This window comes from Nyctereutes procyonoides, unplaced genomic scaffold, assembly GCF_905146905.1.
Source record: "Nyctereutes procyonoides isolate TBG_1078 unplaced genomic scaffold, NYPRO_anot_genome, whole genome shotgun sequence".
Lineage (NCBI taxonomy): Eukaryota > Metazoa > Chordata > Mammalia > Carnivora > Canidae > Nyctereutes > Nyctereutes procyonoides.
The window spans coordinates 15711984-15737149 of NW_026575020.1; the positions used below are offsets into that span (position 1 = coordinate 15711984).

Consider the following 25166-nt stretch of genomic DNA (forward strand, 5'->3'; position numbering starts at 1 on the left):
CGTTGCGACCGCCGCAGCGGAGTTCAGAGGGCCCGGAGGTGGGAGACGTCCCACACGGTGGCTGAGATGTCGTCCACCGCGGCTTTTTACCTTCTCTCCACCCTGGGAGGGTACTTGGTGACTTCATTCTTGTTGCTCAAATACCCAACCTTGTTGCACCCGAGAAAGAAGCAGCGATTCCTCAGTAAACACATCTCTCACCGCGGAGGTGAGAGGGGGGTCCCCAGATCTCGTTGGCGGAGGTGGGGGAGGCTTCCCCCCCAACTAGAGCTGAGCGTCCTTTAGAGCTCCGCAAAAGGCTGGCGGGTGGAAATGCTTGAGAGTTTGAGGAAGAATGGGGTGTGCGAAAGAGGGCTCCCTGGAGGTGAAGGCGATGTGAAGGGGAGGTCTCTTGAAGGGAGGTAAGGGATCTTGAGACCGAGCCATGGTGGGGGAATCTCTCAAGTGCAGCGGTGTCAGAGGTTCTCTGAAGGAGGGTGTGAGAATTAAGGGTAGATGGAGCGTTTCTCGGCAGATGGAAGGATGATTGCAAGGGGGGTGGGGGGGGAGCGCCGAGCAGCGCCAGGGTACCCCGCCGGGGAACAGGAACCGACTGTCCGGAGTGGAGCCGGTGGCTGAGCGTGTAGGAAGATCTGGGGCGACGAGCTTCGAGGGTTGAGGAACTGCGTGAACCTGGAGCGTGATGCAGCCTGGTTGTCTGCAGTCCCTGGGGGCTGGCGCCCCACCCCCAGCCTCCCCTTCTGAGCACTGATGATTAAGAGGAGATGGAAACCTAGTCCCTGACTTGGGGACATTTCCCAAGGTCACAATTAGAGCTTAGGTTGGACTGGGACAGAAATTGGAGCGTTCTCGTTCCCAAGGGAGCAAACCTTACACCTGCTTTGGTTTTTTTTTTAGCCCCACCCAGCACCTGAGCAATGTCACCTGGATTTCCTAAAGACAAAAAGATGATGTAGTTTATGACAGGACTATATTGTTTAAAGAAAACAAAGAAGGAGGTGTTTCTTGGGAAAGTATCTTACTAAAAGGAGCCTAGATAGTCCATCCTGTAATTTCCCAAACAGCAGACCAAATCTTTGCCTCTTCATTATCGCAAAATAATGAGTCTTTATTTCAAGTATGATGTATAAAATGTTGTGAAATCTGATTTAGTCGATCAATTTTAACTGTTCTTTAGAGGTGAATGTTAAATTAGGTTAAAACTGCTTGGAATTTACAGGCCAATCCTTGAAATGGTAAATTTTAGAGGAGTTTACAGTCTAAAACTTGATTTAGTACTGTATTTTCTAACAAGAATTGGCCAGGAATACAGTTTTAAATATGACAGAAATACATTGGCATTCTTCTGTATAATCTCTACAATTTTATGTTAAGCATAGTTCTGAAGAGTGACTTCAATAGTTATGCTAGTCCCTCTACTCATGAAAAGCATCAAGGGGTCACCAGCTAAATGCCCTGTTATTGCTTATTTGGTTTAATTAGATACATAGTTAAAGCGTAGGATGACATGACTGCTAATATGCCTTCAACTATTAAAGCCCCAATCCAACTTTTAGTGTTTAAATTGTTGCTGTAGAAGCAATTTTCGATGGTAGTAGTCCTGTTATTCTGGAGATACGCAGTACACATACTACAGTTGTGTTTACCTACTTTATTTTTTTAAAGACTTACTTTATGTAAGTAACCTCTACACCCAGTGGGGTCTGAACTCACAACCCTGATATCAAGAGTTGCACATTCTTCTGACTCAGCAGCCAGGTGCTCTGTGTTTAATGATTTAAAAAAAAAGAAAAGAAAAGAAAAATGTTCTTACTAAAAGCCCAAACCAAAACAAAACTAGATTCTCTAAAAAGCTATCTAAACTGTCATTGTAGATAATCTAAATTTTATTTTAGAAAAAAAATGCATGTTAATTTTTTGAATTTTTGCGATGCACTACAGGTGAAAAAACAGAACTCCATAGAGGTTAGAAAAATATGTGCTAGATCAATGTAGTCAGTATTAAAACCAGGATAAGCTAGATTTACAATTCTTATTTACTATTGGAAATACTTTAAAAATATTTTCCCTAGATATAAAGTCATTTTCAGTTGTTTCAGTCTCACCCCTTACATAAAAATTTCCATTCATTATTTGCAAATATGGGATCAGTATTTGTATATTCAAAGATATATAACTGAAACTGTCATGATAATCTTGTTAAATATCTGCAGATTTGAATCTATTTACTTATATGATGGTCCTAATGCACTGTAGTAAGTCCCTATGTTGTTAGTACCTTAATATGCTTTTGTTGAGTATGTGCTCCAAATAATACAATTGAATCCAGAGTTATAGAGGAGCTATTTACTAAAAAATACTTTGTAACTCAAGATACCAAGTTTCTGGAAAATAATAGTTGAGGAAGGAGTCACTTCCTTGCTACTTTTTATTTTTGTCTTGGACACTGCCAACAACAATCACTAGTGTCTCTGTGCTTATTACTAACATTTGGGCTGATTCTCTATTGCCCAAACTTCAAATACCTACTATTTCATGTAAATCAGATCTATGACCATTCCAAGACTGAAACATTGATCAATATATCTTATAAAGTATATACCAGATTCGCTATAACTCGAAACCCTTAATGTGTACTATATTGTGTCTGTATTATCACCCGAGTCAGATTCTAGACCACTAGTTAGCCTTGGGAAGAAGACTTAGTTTCCTTATTTGTAAATGGGGACTCTTTGCCTTGCTTCTCTTTGGGTTGAGAGGATTAGGTATATAAAATGGACTTTGAAGACTGTACAATTGTTTTTGAAATATAAGCACGGATATAGGGATCCATATATGTATTATGTATTAGAACTTTGAATTGAATGAGAAAGAATAAGATCAACCTATACTTATGTTTTCAAAATTTTAATGAACATGTTGCCTTTTACTGAGATTATCCTTGAAAGAGGAAATTAATGTTTAAAAATTATTATTATTAATTTTTAAAGATTTTATCTATTTATTTATTCATGAGAGACACAGAGAGAAGGCAGAGACATAGGCAGAGGTAGAAGCAGGCTCCATGCAGAGAGGCCCGATGTGGAACTTGATTCCAGAACTCCAAGATCACGCCCTGAGCTGAAATGAAGGCAGATGCTCAACCTCTGAGCCACCCAGGCATCCTAATGTTTCAAAAATTAAATTCTGTAGGTTTATTTTGTTCTTGCCTCTTTAGAGCATATACATTGTATTACATTATATTGTAATGTTATTGCTATGTTAATACATCTGCCTCCCTTACTAGACTGTGAGTTCCTTAAGGGCAGGTTTCAGCTTTTATTAATGCTTCTGTCTCTAGCTTCTAGTGCAGATCCTAATATAATTAAAATAATAAATTATTATTACTACTATTTTAGATTTTATTTATTTGACACAGAGAGAGGGAGCACACAAGCAGGGAGAATAGGAAAGGGAGAAGCAGGTTCCCCATTGAGCATGGAGTCTGATGTGGGGCTTGATCCCAGGACCCTGGGATCATGACCTGAGCCAAAGGCAGATGCTTAACCTGGGCCACCCAGGTGCACTTAAAATAATAAATTATTGTCTTCTAATTATCTACTGCATGCTAGATCCCTCCTATGTGTCTCCTAAATGTATTTGACCAAAGAACACCTTTTATAACTACAATGTATTGATGAAACACCAATAAGATCAAAGATACACCTTTTGGATCAACTGGAGAGCAAGCAATATTCTCAAAGCCTATTTTCTTAATTTCTCTATGAAAGTATATCCATATATAATCCCTATTAACATTTTGAAGTATATCCTTTAAATATATATTTTCTGATACTTGTAATCATACTGTATATACTTTTTTTTTCAGATTCCAATTGAGCTGGTTAAAGGTATGATTGCAGGGAGTTAGGGAAATAACTTAGTCTAAGATTCCTCAATCTATCTCTATGAGCCAGTTGAATTAAGCAACAGACTTTTTTTTTTAAGATTTTATTTAGTTATTCATGAGAGACACACAGAGAGAGGCAGAGACATAGGCAGAGGGAGAAGCAGGCTCCATGCAGGGAGCCCGATGTGGGACTCGATCCAGGGATCACGCCCTGAGCCAAAGGCAGAGGCTCAACCACTGAGCCACCAGGCATCTGCCAGGTGTCCGGCAACAGGCTTTTTTTTTTTTTTTTTTTAAGTCTATGTATTAAGGGTTCAGTGGCCAAAGAATTAAAAAAAAAAATCACCTTCCCTCTTAATCTTTTACCCTTGATCTTGAGAAAGAGTATTGTCACAATCTGGGCATCCTGCCACAGAATGATTTGGCCAGTGATAAGTTTGAGGGTAAGTTTACTATTGGATGCTGGCTGCTTCTGGGTTCCAAACTTTATTTGGACTTCCAAGGAAGAAATTGAAAAATCAATTTGAGTCTCAAAAGTATCACTGGAAGTGGTATTCTGTAGTTGCATCCTGAAACACATCCCATGTAGGGTATCAATGCTTTCCGTCTTGTTCCCTCATTTCTATTTTCAGGGAACTCTTACTCACTTTTCAATGAGGACTTTTTTCTTTTCCTTTTATTTTTTAGTAATCCCTGCACCCAACATGAGGTTCAAACTCACAACCCTGAGATCAAGAGTCACATGCTCTTCCAGCTGAGCCAGCCAAGTGCCCTTTCAACAAGGACTTGTCCTCATTCCTTTCCTCAACTGGCTCCCTCCGACTGATACCTTATTAGCAATGAAGGTGTTTATCATTTATTTAATGATAAGTTAATATTTCCTGCTTAAGAAAGCAAACTAAAATGTACTTGTTTTCAGGAATGGCTGAAATATAGATGTCTTAAATTATATATAAATTTAGAAAAATTAAATATAAAAATATTATAGAAAATACTGAAATGACAATTTTTATAGAGAAATTATTGAAATTATGACAGGATACATAACAAAAAACACTTATCACTGAAGAGAGCATACATGTGGTAGTTGGTAAATGCTGCCTGTGTATCAATATAAAGTTGGAGTATCAGTATATTTGCATATTCTTCTGTACTATTGATGTGTTTAGTTTTTTTATACCTATAAATACAGATTTCACCAGTTTTTTTTTTTTCCCTTGACATACAGAAACAAGTCTGCAGTGTTCCAGGGAACCCATATTGAGAAATGCTCTTAGAGCAGCCCGGGTGGCTCAGCGGTTTAGCGCTGCCTTCAGCCCAGGATGTGATCCTGGATACCCGGGATCGAGTCCCAAGTCAGGTTCCCTGCATGGAGCCTGCTTCTCCCTCTGCCTGTGTCTCTGCCTCTCTCTGTGTGTCTCTCATGAATAAATAAGTAAAATCTTTAAGAAAATAATAATAAATAAAAAATTAAAAAAAACTAAAAAAAGAGAAATGCTCTTAGTATACACCATCTTTACTCCTTACAAGCTCTTTATACTCTTAGATACTATTTCCAAGGCATGCTATAAATATTAAATGAACAAATGAATTTAGAAATGAAGAAGGGATGCACTTGAGTGTCTCAGTTGGTTAAATGCCTGACTCTTGATTTCAGCTCGGGTCATTATCTCAGGGTCATGAGATCAAGCCCCATGTAGGGCCTCATGCTGGCTTGGAGCCTGCTTAAGATTCTCTCTCCCTCTCCCACTGTGCCCCCCCCCAGCCCCCGCTTGCATGCTCCCACTCTCACACAAAAGAAAGAAAGGAAAGGAAAAAAATGAAGAAGGAACTTAACTTTTTTGCTTGACTCATTGAATAATTAATTTTGAGTTGAGATAGGATCATGTCTCAAACATTAGGATATGTTTCATTTATACTAAGCTACTTTTTCCAATATCAGAAAGTATTTCATTTTGGAGGGCTTTTTGTTGTTTTTTATGTGTGTCTGATGCACATGGTTATATTTGTCATTGCTTTTGCAAACATCACACACACATATAATGTATACAAAGATGTTAATAATAGTGGTTGGAAATAACTAAAACAACTCTACAATGTTTATTGGTTTATAAAACATTTAGAGGTAAAAAGAAAAACTGAACAGTTATTTCTTTACTTCACAGCATCTAAATCTAATTAAAGATACAGAAGAGAATGTTTCCTTTACTTTATCTGTCCTATCAGAAATTAACTGATCACGGGGTACCTGGGTGACACAGTTGGTTAAGTATCTGATTCTTGGTTTCAGCTCAGGTTGTGATCTCAGAGTCATGTGATTGAGCACCCTGTCAGGCTCTGTGCTCAGCACAGTGTCTGCTTGAAACTCTCCCTTTGCCCCTCCCCCTGCTCTCTCTAAAATAAATAAATAAATCTTAAAAAAAGAAAGAATTAACTGATCACAAAGTAATTATGAAGCACTATATATAAGAGGCTCAATGGTGAGCATCTGCTTTTGTCTCAGGGCGTGATCCTGGAGTCCTGGGATCGAGTCCCATGTTGGGCTCCTTGCATGGAGCCTGCTTCTCCCTCTGCCTGTGTCTCTGCCTCTCTCTCTCTCTCTCTCTCTCTCTCTCTCTCTCTCTTGTGTGACTATCATAAAAAAAAAGAAAACTTGGGAAGTATATAGTGAAGCTATGAATAAAGTAAATTGGGACTTTTCAGGGAAGGTTTTCTCAATGAAGTGAAAAATGTGAACTGGAAGAGGGAGGCAGTATGATGTAAGCAGAAGAATTATAAACATATTAGGGCACCATGTAAAATCTGTGACATTCATTCTCTTCCCCATTTCATAATTTAATAACTAATTAAGAAATTAAACATTTGTTTATATGTCAGATGGTGATTTGCAAAGCCAGGCATTCTTTAAACTGATTATTGAAGGAAAAGAAAAATTGGTGGCAAGTGTGCTTCTATAAGTGATATGATAACTGGAAAGAAAAGGAATTCAATAGGTCATGATCCTGGGGTCCTGGAATTGAGTCCCCTTGGGGAGCCTGCTTCTCCTTTGGCCTATGTCTCTGCCCCTCTGTGTCTCTCATGAATAAATAAATAAATAAGTAATCTTAAAAACAAAAAGAAAAGGTATTCAAATAATTTCGTGAGACAAGAGCTACGTACCAATAAATAATTCCTTGGAGAAGAATGGCATACTTTTTAATTAGTCCCTTAGTTACTCTCCAGGCTTTCACCATATGTATCTAACAAGTAATTTGTATTATCATTATGGACTTTATCTTCAAGCTTTAGAAACAAATAGAAGAATATGGGAATAGGGACCAATATGAATAGATATAAAACTGAAATAAAGGCATTCATGAGTGACAGAATAAAAGCTGCTACATAGTGATGGAAAAGATGGGATCTGGAATCATATAGCTTATTCATGAATCATAGTTCCCCTTGTTAGCTATGTGGCTGTACCCATTTTTTTTCTGATTGTGAGTTTCTTTCTTTCTTTCTTTCTTTCTTTCTTTCTTTCTTTCTTTCTTTCTTTCTTTCTTTTTATTGTTCATGAGAGACACAGAGAGAGGCAGAGACATAGGCGGAGGGAGAAGCAGGCTCCCCATGAGGAGCCTGATGTGGGACTCAATCTCAGGACCCCAGGATCACAAGCTGAGTGAAAGGCAGATGCTCAACCACTGAGCCACCCAGGTGCCCCTGGTTATGGGAGTTTTAATAAAATGATATGTAAATTACTAAGTATAGTGTATAACTTCTATTAATTTTTTAATATTTCAATATCTTTTCATTGTTTTATTTAATACTATTAATTTCATAAACATAAAATCAAAGATCTTAAGTAAAAATGTTTTCATGCTTAAGTTGTTAGGCTTAAAGATTATTTATTTATTTGAGAGAGAGAGAGAGAGAGAGAGAGAGCGCACAAATGGGAGGGGCAAAGGGAGAAGGAGAGAATGTCAAGCAGACTCCATGCTGAACATGGAGCTTGATGTGGTGCTTGATCCCAGGACCCTGAGATCATGACTTGAGCAAAAACCAAGTCAGATGCTTAACTGACTGCGCCACTCAGGTGCCCCACGCTGTTAGGTTTAAATGAATAATAATTAAAATCAATATGGAAAGCAGACATAAAAAACAGATTTGCACACTTGGAATGTAAATATTAGTAAAAATTGTATTAACTATGGGAAAGTTTATTTCAGAGTACTGAATCTCTGTCCTATTTTTGCCTAACTCAATTTCCCCAAACCAAAAAATCATTTCAATTCAAATATATGCAAAAGTATTAAGACTCCATGAACCCATCACCTGGATACAAACATTGACCATCATGCACTCACAGTTTTTTTTAAAAGGCAGTTTCACTTAAGAATATATTTGATGGGGATCCCTGGGTGGCGCAGCGGTTTGGCGCCTGCCTTTGGCCCAGGGCGCAATCCTGGAGACCCGGGATCAAATCCCACATCAGGCTCCCGGTGCATGGAGCCTGCTTCTCCCTCTGCCTGTGTCTCTGCCTCTCTCTCTCTCTCTGTGACTATCATAAATAAAAAAAATAATAAATAAATAAACTTTAAAAAAAGAATATATTTGATGTATTAATAAAATTATTTTAGTTAATTTCAACCCTTGAGTACACATAACTTTTTTTTTAAGTAGATGTCTTTTTAAAAATTTTATTTTAAATAAGCTTTATGCCCATCATGGGGCTTGAACTCATGGTTCTGAGATCAAGAGTTGCATACTCTACAAACTGAGCCAGCCAGGCACCCTGAGTACACATACCTTTTAATATTTTGTGTGACAAAATTGGAAGTGCATACAAAATATTTTTGTTGCATATCAAAGTACAGTGGTGGTTGTCTTGAGGAAAAGCACTTGTGCAATCATTTGAATGGTGAGCTGAATTAGCCTTTATTTTTTTTCTCACTGAACACCATTTTTACTTAAAAAAAAAACTAGTTTAGACTTGAGTATTCAGCAGATATATTCTTGAAAATGATGTCTGTCATTAGAAGAAAAATAAGGTAGCTGCCTTCTTTTAAGGCAGTACCAATGGTTACATTTGAATTTTCAAGTAAAAATTAGAAATTTGGAAAACTTATATCCTCCACTGTGAGCTTGATAGCTTTCTAAAGATTTTCCTGATGAGGTAAGGTATTAACAAATGTGACTTTATTTTGTTGTTGTTGTTGTTTGTAAAGATTTTATTTATTTATTCATGAGAGATACAGAGAGAGAGAGGCAGAGACATAGGCAGAGGGAGAAGCAGGCTCCATGCAGGAAGCCTGATGTGGGACTCAATCCCAGGACTCCAGGATCACGCCCTGAGCCAAAGACAGACGTTCAACCACTGAGCCACCCAGATGTTCCCATATATGACTTTAAAAAATATTGTATAATGAGGGACACCTGAGTGGCTCAGTGGTTGAATGTCCGCCTTTGGCTCAGGGTGTGGTCCCGGGGTCCTGGGATCAAATCCCGCATCAGGCTTCCTGTGAGGAGAGAGCCTGCTTCTCCCTTTGCCTGTGTCTCTGCCTCTCTCTTTGTGCCTCTCATGAATAAATAAATAAAATATTTTTTAAAAATTAAATAAAAAATATTTTATAATGAAATGTGTCAACATTTAGAAGATCCACATGAGGGATCCCTGGGTGGCGCAGCGGTTTAGTGCCTGCCTTTGGCCCAGGGCGCGATCCTGGAGACTCGGGATCGAATCCCATATCGGGCTCCCGGTGCATGGAGCCTGCTTCTCCCTCTGCCTGTGTCTCTGTTTCTCTCTCTCTCTCTCTCTCTCTGTGACTATCATAAATAAATAAATAAATAAATAAATAAATAAATAAATAAATAAATAAATAAATAAAAATTTTTAAAAAATTTAGAAGATCCACATGATTCAGTGAATTAGTATTTTCTAAAAGAACAATGCGTGGTATAAAACCATGTATGACTGAAAGATCCATTCAAAGTTTAAGATGGACTTAGGGATGCCTTGGCGGCTCAGTCGGTTGAGAACTGGACTCCTGATTTCAGTGTTGTGAGTTCAAGTCCTGCTGGGCATGGAGCCTGCTTAAACAAACAAACTACATTCAAGATGATTTTCATGTAATAGAGTATGAAAAATCATTCGTATGATTCAGATTCTACAGCGAAACTAACTTTTAAGAAACTACTACTTGTTAAAATTTGGTGCAGTATCAAAAAAGAATCTTTCTTTTCCAACTACCTGTCTGTGTGAGGGTTGATATACATGTATGAAGCAGATATAAGAATCTAGCTACCTTCAGTAAAAAGCAGTAAAGTGATTTGCAAAAAATGTAAAATAATGCCACTTTTTATTAAATAGTTTGGGAAGATAGTTAATTATTTTCATAAAATGTTATGTTAACAAAAAAAAGTTATGTTAACATGTAATGGCTTTATTACTGCTATTTCAAATAAATAAATTAAAAATTTTGGGGATGCCTGGATGGCTCAGTGGTTGAGTATCTGCCTTTGGCTCAGGTCCTGATCCCAGAATCCGGGATCAAGTCCCGCATGGGATCCTTGCAGGGGAACCTGCTTCTCCCTCTGCCTATGTCTCTGCCTCTCTCTGTTTCTGTCTCTCATGAATAAAATATAAAATATTTTATAAATAAATAAATAAATAAACAAACAAACAAACATTTTTAATACTGGGGGTCCCTGGCTGGCTCAGTCAGTGGAACATACAACTCTTGTTCTCAGGGTTGTGAATTTGAGTTCCATGTTGGGCCTAGAGATTACTTAAAAATTAAAAAAAAAAAATTTTAAATATTGAATTTTTAAAAAGATTTTATTTATTCATGAGAGACATAGAGAGAGAGACAGACATAGGCAGAGGGAGAAGTAGGCTCCCTGTGGGGAGCCTAATGAGGGACTCAATCCCAGGACCCCAGGATCATGATCTAAGCCAAAGGCAGATGCTGAACCACTGAGCTACCCAGGTTCCCCAATATTCAATATGTAATTATTAATGATATAACCCACATAATCAAGGGGATCCTGAGTGACTCAGTCAGTTAAGCATCTTGATTTCAGCTCAGGTCATAATCTCAGGGTGTGCCCCACTTTCTGCTCCATGCTCATCGTGGAGTCCACTTGTCTTTCTCCCTCTGCTCCTCCCCCTGCTCATGCACATGTGCTCTCATAAATAAATAAATAAATAAATAAATAAATAAATAAATAAATAAATAAATCTTTAACCCACATAATCAAAAGCTCTTTGAGTACTCAGAAAAAGAATCCTGAGACCAAAATGGTTGGGAACTAGGGCACTTGGGTAGCTCAGTCAGTTAAGTGTCTGCCTTCCTCTTGGGTCATGATCCCAAGGTCCTGAGATCAAGCCCTGCATCAGTTTCCTTGCTCAACGGGAGCCTGCTTTTCCCCATCCCTCTGCCTGCCATTCCCCCTCCTTGTACTCTGTCAAACAAATAAATAAAATCTTTAAATAAAATGGTTGGGAACTAAAGTTTAAAGCATTGACTGTGAAAAGAATTGTAATCTAAAGTGATAAGAAAGTATTTCTTGGAGGAGATGAGAATTGAATTCATTCTGGTGTTAAGATTAAAAAATATCGGGAGGCTGTGGTGAAGAGAACGTTGCAGGCATATGCCATGTTTTGATTTTGATTCTCCTCTCTATCTTAAAAATAGTGCATATTTATTGTAGAGGGTTTGTAAGATATAGAAGAATGCGTATTAGAAATAATTTGTATTTCAGCCACCTGGCGATAACTGTTATTTATTTGACTTATTAAGTTAAACTACTGACTGCTTTATTATGTCAAAAAGCAAAGAAAATGGAAAGATACAAAAGTCAGCTTGAAGGAGCTACGATATTTATTGACTTTGGTCTCTTGGTGAAGGTAGTGTCTGCCAGGCTTTTTTATTTTGAAGCTACTTTTTTTTTTTTAAGATTTATTTATTCATGAGAGACACACAGAGAGAGTCAGAGACACAGTCAGAGGGAGAAGCAGCCTCCTCACAGGGAGCCTGATGCAGGACTTGATCCCGGATTCCAGGATCACGCCCTGAGCCAAAGGCAGATGCTCAACCGCTGAGCCACCCAGGCATCCCTGAAGCTACTCTTTACTTTGTAATGAATAATTACTTTTCTTTTTTTTGAATAATTACTTTTGTAAGGAGGTGTTTGGTGTTTTTTTTTTTAAGATTTATTTATTTATTTATTCATGAGAGACACAGAGAGGCAGAGACATAGGCAGAGGGAGAAGCAGGCTCCCCATGGAGAGCCTGATACGGGACTCAATCCCAGGACCCCGAGATCAGGACCTGGGCCAAAGGCAAACGCTCAACCCCTGAGCCACCCAGGTGCCCTGTAGGGAGGTTTTTTGAAACGACATAAATATCCCATTCCTCATCAATCTTTCAGTCCATTTATTAAAATGGACTCAATATTTTCTTTCTTTTTGGGAGCAGGGGAGTCAACATTTTCTGTTTTATTTGAAAATGGTAAAAAAAAAAAATGGTTTAAAATCTATTACTGTTGGAGTGCCTGGGTAGCTCAGTCAGTTAAGTGTCTGCCTTCGGCTCAGGTCATGATCTTGGGGTCCTGGGATCTAGCCCCACATTGGGCTCCCTGCTCAGTGGGGAGTCTGCTTATCCCTCTCCCTCTGCCCCCCCCCCGAACTTGTGCATGCTCTCTCTCTCTCTCAAATAAATAAATAAATAAAATTTTTGTTTTTAAAGTGAATAAGCCAGGCAGCGCAGATGGCTCAGCGGTTTAGCACCACCTTTAGCCCAGGGCTTGATCCTGGAGACCCAGGATGAGTCCTACATCAGGCTTCCCTGCTGGGAGCCTGCTTCTCTCTCTGCCTGTCTCTGTCCCTTTCTCTCTGTGTGTCTCTCATGAATAAATAAAATCTTTTTTTAAAAAAAGTGGATAAGCCAAACTAAAAAACAATCTGTTACTGTCATTATTTTGATGCTAACATTTTCCCAGGTTTGGCCAGTGAGAGCTTATTTAAAATGGCTTCTGTATCCTTTTGATTTCCTTGCTTTTTGGCACAACAGTCAGTAGCTTAACTTATTTAACCTGCTAATAACCATTTTTGTAGCACTCTTGTCTTTTTTGGTCATATTCCAGAGTGTTTTGTTCTTGAATATTGATTATTTGAATATAACATATTTCTATAGTTTTTGACTAAAACAAATACCAACTAGATTTTTTATTATTATTTTTTTTTTTAGAGAGGGAGAAAGAGAGAGAGAAGGAAAGAGAGAGGAGGGGCAGAAGGAGAGGGAGAGAGACTCCATGCCCAGGGTGGAGCCCAACATGGGACTTGATCTCACCACCCTGAGATCATGACCTGAGCCAAAGTCAAAGGTTTAACCAACTGTGCCTCCCAGGGGCCCCAACACCAACTAGCTTTTTAAAAGTCATTTAACATATAAAAAATTATTTAACCCCAAGGAGCACTTACTTTTGACAAAAACTATAGTCTTCATATTTACTTCATCTGATTTCTATTGGGCATCAACTCTAGTAACTAAAGTAAACCTAAAATCAAAGTAGCCTTTTTCACATGGGTATTCCACTCTCTCTGCTAAACTATGGAACTCTAGAACATTCAGTTAATATATTCATTTCTTTATGCTTTGTGGGGTTTTTTTTAAAGATTTTATTTATTTATTCATGAGAGACGCACAGAGAGAGAGGCAGAGACACAGGCATAGGGAGAAGCAGGCTCCATGCAGGGAGCCTGTTGTGGGGCTTGATCCCAGGACTCCAGGATCACGCCGTGGGCCAAAGGCAGGCGCTAAACCACTGAGCCACCCAGGGATCCCCATGTTTTGTGTTTCTATTGATTATTAAGTTGCCATAAAAGCACAATCTAACAATATAAAAGAAATCTAACAATATAAAAGAAAATTTTAATACCCTCACAAATATGTCGAGATGGTATTGTATGTGAAACATTTTAATGCTAATACTTGAACAGTACCACAAACTTGAAGTGTTTCTTTTTCTTAAAAGAAATTGGCTATTTTTCTGAAGTATTTGGAATAATATTTCCTAAGTGTTTTTCCTGTGCCTTCCATTAATTTTTGTAATACTGAAATCTTTCAGTTTTTTTTTAATTTTTATTTATTTATGACAGTCACAGAGAGAGAGAGAGAGAGGCAGAGACACAGGCAGAGGGAGAAGCAGGCTCCATGCACCAGGAGCCCGACGTGGGATTCGATCCCGGGTCTCCAGGATCGCGCCCCGGGCCAAAGACAGGCCCCAAACCACTGTGCCACCCAGGGATCCCAAATCTTTCAGTTTTAAAATATTTTAAAACTTATAGCTAGCATGTTATGTTAATTGATTCAACCAGTGTATATAATATTTTTAAAAATATTTTATTTATTTATTCATGACAGACAGAGAGAGAGAGAGAGGCAGAGACACAAGCAGAGGGAGAAGCAGGCTCCATGCAAGGAGCCTGACTTGGGACTCAATCTGGGACTCCAGGATCATGCCCTGGGCTGAAGGCAGGCGCTACACTGCTGAGCCACATAGGCATCCCTATATAATATTAGATACTTTTTATCTGTGTCATTTTTGTCATTGCAGTATTATTCTATTATTCATTCATCAGTCAGTGGACTGTCACCAAGCACCAGTTACCATAATAGTGGCAATATGATAATAATAGCAATAATCCTTTACTTTTACTGAATATTCATTATTTAATTGAATTTAATGCCATTAGTTATAAAATGCACATTTTTTTTCTTTTTTGCGGTGGGGAAGGGATAGAAGGAGAGAGAATTTTAAGCAGACTCCATGCTCAGTGTAGAACCCAATGCAAGGCTCGATCTTGGGCCTCAGTCTCATGCCCTGAGATCATGATCAGGGCCAAAAGCAAAGAGTTAGATGTTTAACTGACTAAGCCACCCAGGCACCACTAAAATGCACATATTTAATATGCTGATAAGAGAGAGCACATCTTGCCCAAATAAACTATTACACACCATCTGTTGTAAAATGCACACTAACTTATAAGATGTTAAAAAGGGAAAACTATCATTTTTTGAATTGATGACATAAGGCACCTGACATGTGAATTCATTTAATTACATCAGTCCTGTGAGATAGGTGTTATCGTCATCCTCATTCTTTTTTTTTTCTTTTTAAAGATTTTATTTGGAGGGTGGGGGAGTACCTGGCTGACTCGGTCAGTAGAACATGTCGCTCTTGATCTCAGGGTCATGAGTTTGAGCCCCACGTTGGGGGTAAAGTTTACTTAACAACAATAAAAATTTTTTAAAGATTTTATTTATTTATTCATGAAAGAGAAAGAGAGAGAGAGGGAGGCAGAGACATAAGGCAGAGGGAGAAGCAGGATCGATGCAGGAAGCCCGATGTGGGACTCAATCCTGGGACTCTGAGATCACGCCCTGGTCCAAAGGCAGACGCTCAACCACTGAGCCACCCAGGCACCCCCCCCCAATTTTTAAAAAAATAATCTCTACCCGCCCCCCCCCCCACCAGAACTCACAACCCGGAGATCTAGAGTCTCACGCTCCACTGACTGAGCCAGCCAGGTATCCCTCATTCTTATAGATAAGGAAGCTCAGTCCCAGAGAGGTTATGTAACTTTCCTTAAGGTCATGCAAGTATCAGATAGATTTGAGAGCAAAGATCCTAACTCCACCTTCAACTACTACACTATACTGCCTTCGGCCAAGGTGATTAAAGGATTCACTTTTTTTTAGTAATTTATAGGAAAGGAGGAGTCAGTTTAATAATTTATGATATAATATGATAAATGCCTTATTAGAGAGATGTATAAGAGAGTATGGGGATGTAGAGGAGATGGTTTAACAGTTTCTGAGAAGGTGTATATGTACCAAGTCCTTTTCTGTCTTTCCTATGACAGGCTGATATTGTAGCTTTTCTTTTTTTTATTTTTAAGATTTTATTTCTTTATTCATGGGAGACACAGAGAGGCAGAGACCTAGGCAGAGGGAGAAGCAGCTCCCTGTGGTAAGCCCGACTGGGGACTGGATCCCAGCACCCCAGGATCACGACCTGAACCAAAGGCAGATGCTCAACCATTGAGCCACCTGGGTACCTCCCTGCTATTGTAGCTTTATTTATTTATTTTTAAAGATTTTATTTATTTATTCATGAGAGAGACAGACAGAGGTAGAGACACAGAGGGAGAAGCAGACTCCCTGGGAGGAACCCGATATGAGACTCCGTCTCGGGCCTGGGATCATGCCCTGAGCCGAAGGCAGACATTCAACTGCTGAGGTACCCAGGCGTCCCAATATTGTAGCTTTATAGAAATGTTTAGGTTCTAACCTTTCTGTGTTGCTGTGGCTTTGTTGTCATCTTTAATTCTTACTGGTGCAGCCAAAAAGCAATTCAAAATACCATTACATTCTTTAAAACACTTGTAATGTCTACACGCTATATAAACATCAAGATTCACTAGATATATCTTTTTTTTTTAAGATTTATTTATTTATTCATGAGAGACACAGAGACAGAGAGAGAGAGAGAGGCAGAGACACAGGCAGACAGAGAAGCAAGCTCCATACAGGTAGCCTGATGTGGGACTCGATCCCGGGACTCCAGGATCATGCCCTGGGCTGAAGGCAGATGCTAAACCGCTGAGCCACCCAGGGATTCCCACTAGATGTATCTTATTAAAGTGAATTTCTGGAAAAATTAAAAAGTTCAAATTAGGGGCGCCTGGGTGGCTAAGTCATGTAAGCTTCTGCCTTTGGCTCAGATCATGATCCCTGGGGTCCTGAGATCGAGCCCTGCTCAGCGAGAAGCCTGCTTCTCCCTCTCCCTCTGCCCCCGTCCCCCTGCTTGTGCTTACACACTCTTTAAAATAAATTTTAAAAAAAATTTTTTTAAGATTTTATTTATTTATTCATGAGAGACACAGAGAGAGGCAGAGACACAGGTAGAGGGAGAAGCAGGCTCCCTGCAGGGAGCCTGACTCGGGACTGGAACCCAGGTCTCCAGGATCATGCCCTGGGCCCAAGGCAGGTGCCAAACCACTAAGCCACCCAAGTGTCCTTAAAATAAATAAAATCTTTAAACAAAATTAAAAATTTAAGAAGTTCAAATTAGCCAAGTAAATGAAGTTTAAATTTAATGTTTTCACAGGTGCTGGAGAAAATTTGGAAAATACAATGGCAGCCTTTAAACAGTAAGTATACAAAAAGGTATTCTTTATAGTTTATCTTTGATGTGATGATGATTCACAAAGTGAGGATAGCATACGTGTCACATCCACTTGTGATAATTGTTTCTATTTTATTAAAATCGCTTTTTTTATTTTTTATTTTTTAGCTAGTCTGAAGTGTTACAAAGACTGGCTTCTGCATAACTGAAAAACTAGATCAGAGTTGTGGGTAATCAAAAGATACTATAGTTCTAAAGCTGAAAGAAGGCATTTGTAACAAGGAACACACTGTGTGTAATGCTAATTAGTCTTGGAGAGAAAGAGAAAAGGAGAAAATGAAACAACTGTTAACATTGGTTGCTGTTTATGAATAGGATTATGTGTCTGCCCTGTAATTCTTCTACAGACCTGAAACTGTGATCTGGTCTTTCTTGTTTGAAGCCTTATGAGTATTAATCTTATTTTTTTTAATAAGGTAAATTAGATTTTCTCTAATGTTTCAATTATTCACATTTCATATAGATCTCTTTTAGAATACCTCACAGAAAAGCAGCAGGAGAGACAGGAATGAAAGCTGACTGATACTTTGTTCTCTGTCTTAGAGTAAATGATCATCATTAGTCTGTGGTAATGGTGAGAACACTGTTTTCTTTTCCCTGAAAAATAAAGCAGAGAATATGAAAAGTTAAACCCCATGGAAGACCTTACCTTTCCATATTTAGTAAGAAAGGTATTTTCTTATATATTTGTTGAGCCATTTTTATGCATACAATTGGGGCTGAGAAATCAGAAGTTGGCTTGAGTTTTTGTTCTGTTTCTCATCATTCAAAGACACCTTAAAATTTAGGGGGCACCTGGCTGGTTCAGTTGGTAGAGCATGTGACCCTTGATCTTGGGGTTATTTTTTTTTAATTTTTATTTATTTATGATAGTCACACAGAGAGAGAGAGAGAGGCAGAGACACAGGCAGAGGGAGAAGCAGGCTCCATGCACCAGGAGCCCAACGTGGGATTCGATCCTGGGTCTCCAGGATCGCACCCTGGGCCAAAGGCAGGCGCCAAACCGCTGTGCCACCCAGGGATCCCTTATCTTGGGGTTATAAGATTGAGCCCCACGTTGAGCATGGAGAGTACTTAAAAATAACAAAGACACCTGAGAGTTTATTTTTCCTGTTATCGGGTCCAAATGTACTGTTTCTCCATATTCTAGTTTCATCTAAATCCTATTCTACTGTGCTCATCATTGCTCACTCTTCCTGTTCTATAATACAATGCCTTTGAGGCGCCTGGATGACTCAGTCGGTTAAGCGCCTGCCTTTGGATCAGGTCATGATCCCAGGGTCCTGGCATCAAGCCCTGCATGGGGCTCCCCGCTGAGCAGGGAGCCTGCTTCTCCCTCTCCTGCTCTCCCTGCTTGTGCTCTTTCTCAAATAAATAAATAAAATCTTAAAAAAAAAAAATGCCTTTGACTATAATCTCCAAATTCTCTTACAGCCCTAAAAATGCAAAACTTTCCTCCTGTCTGTGGAAAGAACTTTACAGATTCTGAAACAAAATATTTTAAATTACTTTAAGTCAAAATAAGATAAAGTATGTTACTTTAAATTATCTTCTCTGGGTAGCCCTGGTGGCTCAGTGGTTTGGCGCCGCCTTCAGCCCAGGGCTTGATCCTGGAGACCCAGGATCGAGTCCCACATCAGGCTCCCTGCATGGAGCCTGCTTCTCCCTCTGCCTGTGTCTCTGCCTCTCTCTCTGTGTGTGTCTCTCATGAATAAATAAATAAAATCTTTAAAAAATATATAAATAAATAAATAAATAATCTTCTCTGAGATCATATATATAACATCTCTTTCTCTATATACATATTATGTATTACATAAAGTATAAACCTAGATAATAAAACCAGATATATATAACATACATAATGCATATGTATAAAATTTATTTGTACAGTTTACACTGAGACACACACATACACATATGTCACCTACTACCGCTGCCATATACACTAGATTTATCAAATATTTGTTGCCTGGGATATAGTGATATATATTACCTGGGAAAAAATGCTTATAACTTTGATTTTAGCATTCTTTATACTTAAGATATATTATTTTGTAAGTTTTTCCCCATATTTTTTGTTAAATTTTTATCAACCACCTTTATTTATGAAATTAAAATACACGATTATATAATAAACTGTTTCTAAGGATGGTACATTTGTATAACAAATTATTTCTAAGGATGGTATGTAAATATTTTTATCTTTATTTTTTTTAAGAGATGGCATATACGTCGCCCTATAAAGCTCTTGTTTTTCTTTAAAGATTTTTTTTATTTATTCATGAGAGACAGAGAGAGGCAGAGAGACGCAGGCAGAGGGAGAAACAGAATCCCTGCAGGAGCCTCATGCAGGACTCTATTCTGGAGCTCCAGGATCACATCCTGAGCCAAAGGCAGACACTCAACTGCTTAGCCACCCAGGCATCCCAATATTTTTATCTTTATAAAGTTTTCATTTATTTATTTGAGAGGAAGAGAGAGAAGGTGCAGGGGGAGGAACAGATGGAGAAGCAGACTCCCCACTGAGCAGGGAGCTCAATGTGGGGCTCTATCCCAGGACTCTGGGATCATGACCTGAGCCAAAGGCAGATGCTTAACTGACAGATACTGTGCTTAAGTATGATGTATCTTTGATAGGAAGAGTAGGTGAGGGAGAGATAGTAAAAATATAATGAGCAGCTAAAACTTAGATCTTATTTATGTGCATGTGTAGAGACATTTCACAAAGCATACATATTATGAAATGGGGGTGAAGACAAGAGGATATTAGAAAATGTATAAATAGGTGGTGGCAGAAGCCTGGTTAAGATTAACCAGAAAATTGAAAAGCTACCAGGACTAGAAGAGTTATCATTTGGTATGGAGGAAGAAGCTATTTTTATTTTTATTTTAAAAATTATTTTAAGATTTCATTTATTTATTTGAGAGAGAAAAAGAGAGAGTGAACATAAGTTGGGGGAAGAGGTAGAGGGAAAGAGAGAAATAGACTCCCCACTGAGCAGGGAGCCTGCAGCAGGGCTATATCCCAGAGCCTCCAGATCCTGACCCAAGCCAAAGTCTGGTGCATAACGACTGGGCCATCTAGGCACACCAAGAAACTATTTTTAAAATGTGAAATATTGGAGGTGCCTGGCTGGTTCAGTCTGCATAGCATGCAATTCTTGAACTTGGGGTTGTGAGTTCAATCACCATGTTGGGTGTAGAGATTATTAAAAAAAAAAAAAAAAAAGGAAAAGAACATGAAATTTCTGAGATTAAGATGCAAGGGTATGTAGATGAGATATGTCTAGGAAACTGAAAGGGCTTTAGGAATGTGTGGAAAATTAATACATTATGGCAGGGCTAAAGAACTAATTAGGAGTGACAAAAATAATTGTATATCACAATTTCTTCCTTTTATTCTCTCTCTTCTTTCTTCTTTCTTTCTTTCTGTGATTCCTCTGAAAGTAAGAATCCTTCCATATTGGTCTCTCAATCCCTAATACCTAGCTCTGATGCTAATAGACTCTCACTAGTTACTTATGGAAGGAGAAATGGAATGGGCACTCAAGAACAAAGCAGGGGCACCCAGGTGGCTCAGCGGTTGAGCGTCTTCCTTCGGCTCAGGGCATGATCCTGGGGTCCTGGGATCGAGTCCCATATCCAGCTCCTTGTGGGGAGCCTGCTTCTCCCTCTGCCCGTGTCTCTGCCTCTCTCTCTGTGTCTCTATGAGTAAATAAATAAAATCTTAAAAAAAAAAGAACAAATCAGAATATCAACAGAAAACAAATGGAGGAGACCGAACTCCATCCATAAAAAGCATAGAACCAAAGACTAAGGAATTGAACTACACACACACACACACACACACACACACACACACACAGAATCACTAAGCCCTTGAGTATGTAAAACCTGGCTCTTAAGAGCTAATAAAACTAGGTTATTAAACCAGGCCGCCTTTGTAAATACCCACAGGACAATTTGATCCCTGTGGTATTAATATGAATGGTAAAAGAAACAAATTGTTTTAGCAATAGCTGGAAGTATAAGTTGGCAGACAGTCAAAGTAATTAATCAGTGACCTGGTTCTCATGATACATTTTTCAGAATATCTAATTAATAGAATACTAATCTCTCATCTATGAAATGGGACTAATAATAAACCCAAGTAATGCAAGGAATAAGTGAGATTCAAATAAATTCCTTAATATAGGGTCTGTTATTTATTTATTTTTGGACTTACTATTTTTATTTTATTTTTTTCCAAATTTTTATTTAAATTCTAGTTAGTTAACATATAGTGTATAGAGTCTGTTTAAAATTATTATATATTGCTTCTGTGGAATTCAAGTAATTTCACATCTTTTAGAGCTAGAGTTCTTATTTCTTCTTCTGTTAATATCAAAGCCTTGGTTCCTTTTTTCTGTTTGTAATCAACTTGTCAGAAAGTCAGCTATATTGGGGCATGTGAGTGGCTCAGTTGGTTAAGGATGAGACTCTTGATTTCTACTCAGGTCATGATCTCAGGGTTATGAGATGGACCCCAGCAGGCTCTGTACTCAGCAATCTGCTTGAGATTCTCTCTCTCTCTCTCTCTCTCTCTTTCCCTCCTCTACCCTCCCCCCACATGTGCCTGTGCTTGCTCCTTCTCTCTAAAATAAATAAATAGGGATACCTGGGTGGCTCAGCGGTTAAGCATCTGCCTTCGGCTCAGGGCGTGATCACAGGGTCCTGGGATTGAGTCACACATGGGGCTCCCTGCGGGGAGCCTGCTTCTCCCTCTGCCTGTGTCTCTGTCTCTCATGAATAAATAAATAAAATCTTTAAAAAAAATCTTTAAAAATTCAGCTATATTTAAAAAAATTCAGCTATAAAATATCTGGTGCTTCAATTGAATTAGATGCATATTGTTATTTATGGAAAATTTTGAAAGCCAAAGTGATTTTAAAAATTCCCTTTTTCTAGCTATTTGTGTTTCAAATTTGGGATAATTTTACTGGGATAATTTACAAATTGTCCTGGATGTACTTACCCTTGCTTTAATTTTTTATTAGCTTGATAAGAGATACACAATAAATAGAAAGTATTTTTTATATAATTACTAAACATTTCTAAAAATAGCCAACATTTCAGCTGAGGCAAACTTCAAACTTAGAAAGATTTCTTAGGTAAAATGTATCATTTTTTATTTTTTTAAATTGATTAAAAAAGTTTTTAAAGATTTTATTTATTCATGAGAGACACACACAGAGAGAGAGGCAGAGACACAAGGCAGAGGGAGAAGCAGGCTCCATGCAGGGAGCCCGACGCGGGACTCGATTCCGGGTCTTCAGGATCACACCTTGGGCCAAAGGTAGCGCTAAACCACTGAGCCACCTGGGCTGACCTATTTGTTTATTATTTTAGGTAGGCTCCATGCCCAATGTGGAACCCAAAGCAGAATTTTTTAAAAGATTTTATTTATTTATTCATGAGAGATACACAGAGAGAGGCAGAGACATAGGAAGAGGGAGAAGCAGGCTCCATGCAGGGAGCCCAATGCAGGACTTGATCTTGAGACTTTGGGATCACACCCTGAGCCAAAAGTAGACACTCAACCGCTGAGCCACCCAGGTGTCCTAGAGTTGTTTTTTTGTTTTGTTTTGTTTTTTTAAATACAGGACAATATAGATAACCCTTACTCTTACCTTCCATTCATATACTCATGTAAAAAAAATAACCAAAGAAAAAGAAAGTAAAATATGCACATGACCAAAAATCAGTATTACTGGGGTGCCTAGGTGGCTGAGCCCTGATTATCAGGTTCCCTGCTTAGCCAGAAGTCTGCTTCTTCCTTTCCCTCTGCTGCTCTTCTTGCTTGTACTCTCTCACTCTGTCAAGTAAATAAATAAAATCATTAAAAAAAAAAAGAAAAGAAATCAGTAGTACCAAATTTTTTTTAGCTATATGAAGGATTTTAGGATTTTATTTCAAAACTGTTTACTGGCTACATATATTGCTTACAGTTTCTACATTTCTTCTTTTTTAAAAAATTGAACACAATACTGTGTTCAACAACAATATTTACAGAAATTTAAAAATATGGAAAATATGGAAATATGGAAAAGTAATTCTACTAACCTAAAAACTTTTTATTTGCTTCTTGTTTTTTAAGATTTTATTTATGTGAGAGAGAGAGCAAGTGAGAGAGAAAGAGAGAGAGAGGGAGAGAGAGGATGCTAGAACAGACTCCCCACTGAGATTGAAGCTAGACATAGCCAGATCCCAGGACCCTGAGATCATGACCTGAGCTGAAACTAAGAGCTGGCCACTTAACTAACTGAGCCACCCAGGCACCCACCAAATTAAAATTATATTTAAACTTTATTTTACATCAGTGGGATCATACCACACTTACTTTTTTCATTTAGATATACTTCAAAAATGTCATTCCATGTGACTATTTTATTATTGTAAGTATAGTACTTACTATGCATGTAGATCATCATTTATGATCATTTAGGTGCTAGCTGAATAATAATTAAAATTTAAAATGTGAATAGATATCTAATAGATGAGTAAAACATGGCTTCATTCCACTCATTTAGAAATGTTTGATACCTACAATATGCCCAACATTATGAACATTAGAAAGCATGGAACAGACATAGGCCTTTCTTCTCTAGGAATTTAATATCTAGTTATAGAGACCTGACTTGATAAAAAACCACTGGTAAACAATTTAAGTGCATGGGAATATATTGCACAAACATAATTTATCTACTTTTGTATCGTCTCATCCTACTCGGCTCAACACAGCTCTTACTCTTTCCATTCTTGAATTTTAAAAAGAAAAAATATTTCTTTGTAAAACTTTCTCCCTGCTTCATCCATGTTTACTTTTTCTTCATCTTGAAATGTAACCATGGTGATTAGTGCATAAAGTGCTATGTGGGCATTTTACATATACAGAGTTTTTTTTTAAAACAAATACTTAATGGAGTACCAGCTGTTCAAGGTCCTATGCCTAGGCACTAGAAATACAACAATAAACAAGACATGGTCCAAAAAACTTTTACTCAAAGAGCTACTGTCTCATTGGGCAGGGAGGAGATAAATGGATAAATTCAAAACAGTGTTAGTAAACACTATGACAGAGTAAACCTGAGGTGCTTCAGGAAGTCCTGGCAATTTAACAGTATATAAACTGGTGACCTAATCTAATCTGGGGGGATTGGGTTTCTTCAGAAACCACCCGAAATTGTGGTTTCTAAGCTCAGACCTGAAGGGTGACTAAGAGTTAGCAGATAAGGAGAAGAATAAAAACTTAATAAAATATGTATATAATATACATTCCATAAAATGCACAAAGTGTATAGCCCAGTGAATTCTAACATATATATATATATATACATATATACCTTTGTAACCACCATCCAGTTAAAGATATAGAACATTTCTAGCACCCTTGAAGCTGTCCTTGCCACCTTTCCCAGCCCAGACCTTTCCCTGCCCACACTACTTGTCCCTAGATAGCCATTATTCTAATTTCTATTATAAATTGATTTTGCGTATTCCCAATAACATAAATGTAATCGTACAGTATTTACACTTTTGTTTTTGGCTTTTCTTTCTTCAGTTTATATCTGTAAGATTCATCCATGATGTGTGAAATAACGTTATCTGTTTTTCAATAGTCAAATGCATTCATCCCTCTCTGATAGATACTTAGCAGAAGTGGAATTGCAGAATCATAGAGTAGGTCTACATTTATACCTTCCAAAGTGATTATACCAATTGACACTCAAACCAGCAATGTAGAGTTCCAATGCTCCACTGTCTTGCTAATTTGTTGTCAGTCCTTTTAATTTAGCCAGTATAATGGATATGTAGTGCTATCTCATTATGGTTTTAACTTACATTTCCCTGTTGTATTTTTATGTTGAACATCTATCCATACACTTTTTTTTTTAAGATTTTATTTATTTATTCATGAGAGACACACACAGAGAGAGAGAGGCAGAGACACAGGCAGAGGGAGAAGCAGGCTCCATGCAGGGAGACTGACGTGGGACTGGATCCC

At 38.2% G+C, this 25166-nt stretch overlaps 1 protein-coding gene across 2 annotated transcripts in view; it reads left to right on the forward strand.

The window, feature by feature from the left end:
* GDPD1 (glycerophosphodiester phosphodiesterase domain containing 1) overlaps nt 1-25166 on the forward strand; it is a 53629-nt gene continuing 28463 nt past the window's right edge. For both annotated transcript variants that reach the window (XM_055301150.1, XM_055301080.1), the window contains exons 1-2: nt 1-208; nt 17042-17084. In XM_055301150.1, coding sequence (XP_055157125.1) covers nt 67-208; nt 17042-17084 — 185 coding nt within the window. In that variant the 5' untranslated portion in view covers nt 1-66. The remainder of the gene's footprint in view (nt 209-17041; nt 17085-25166) is intronic.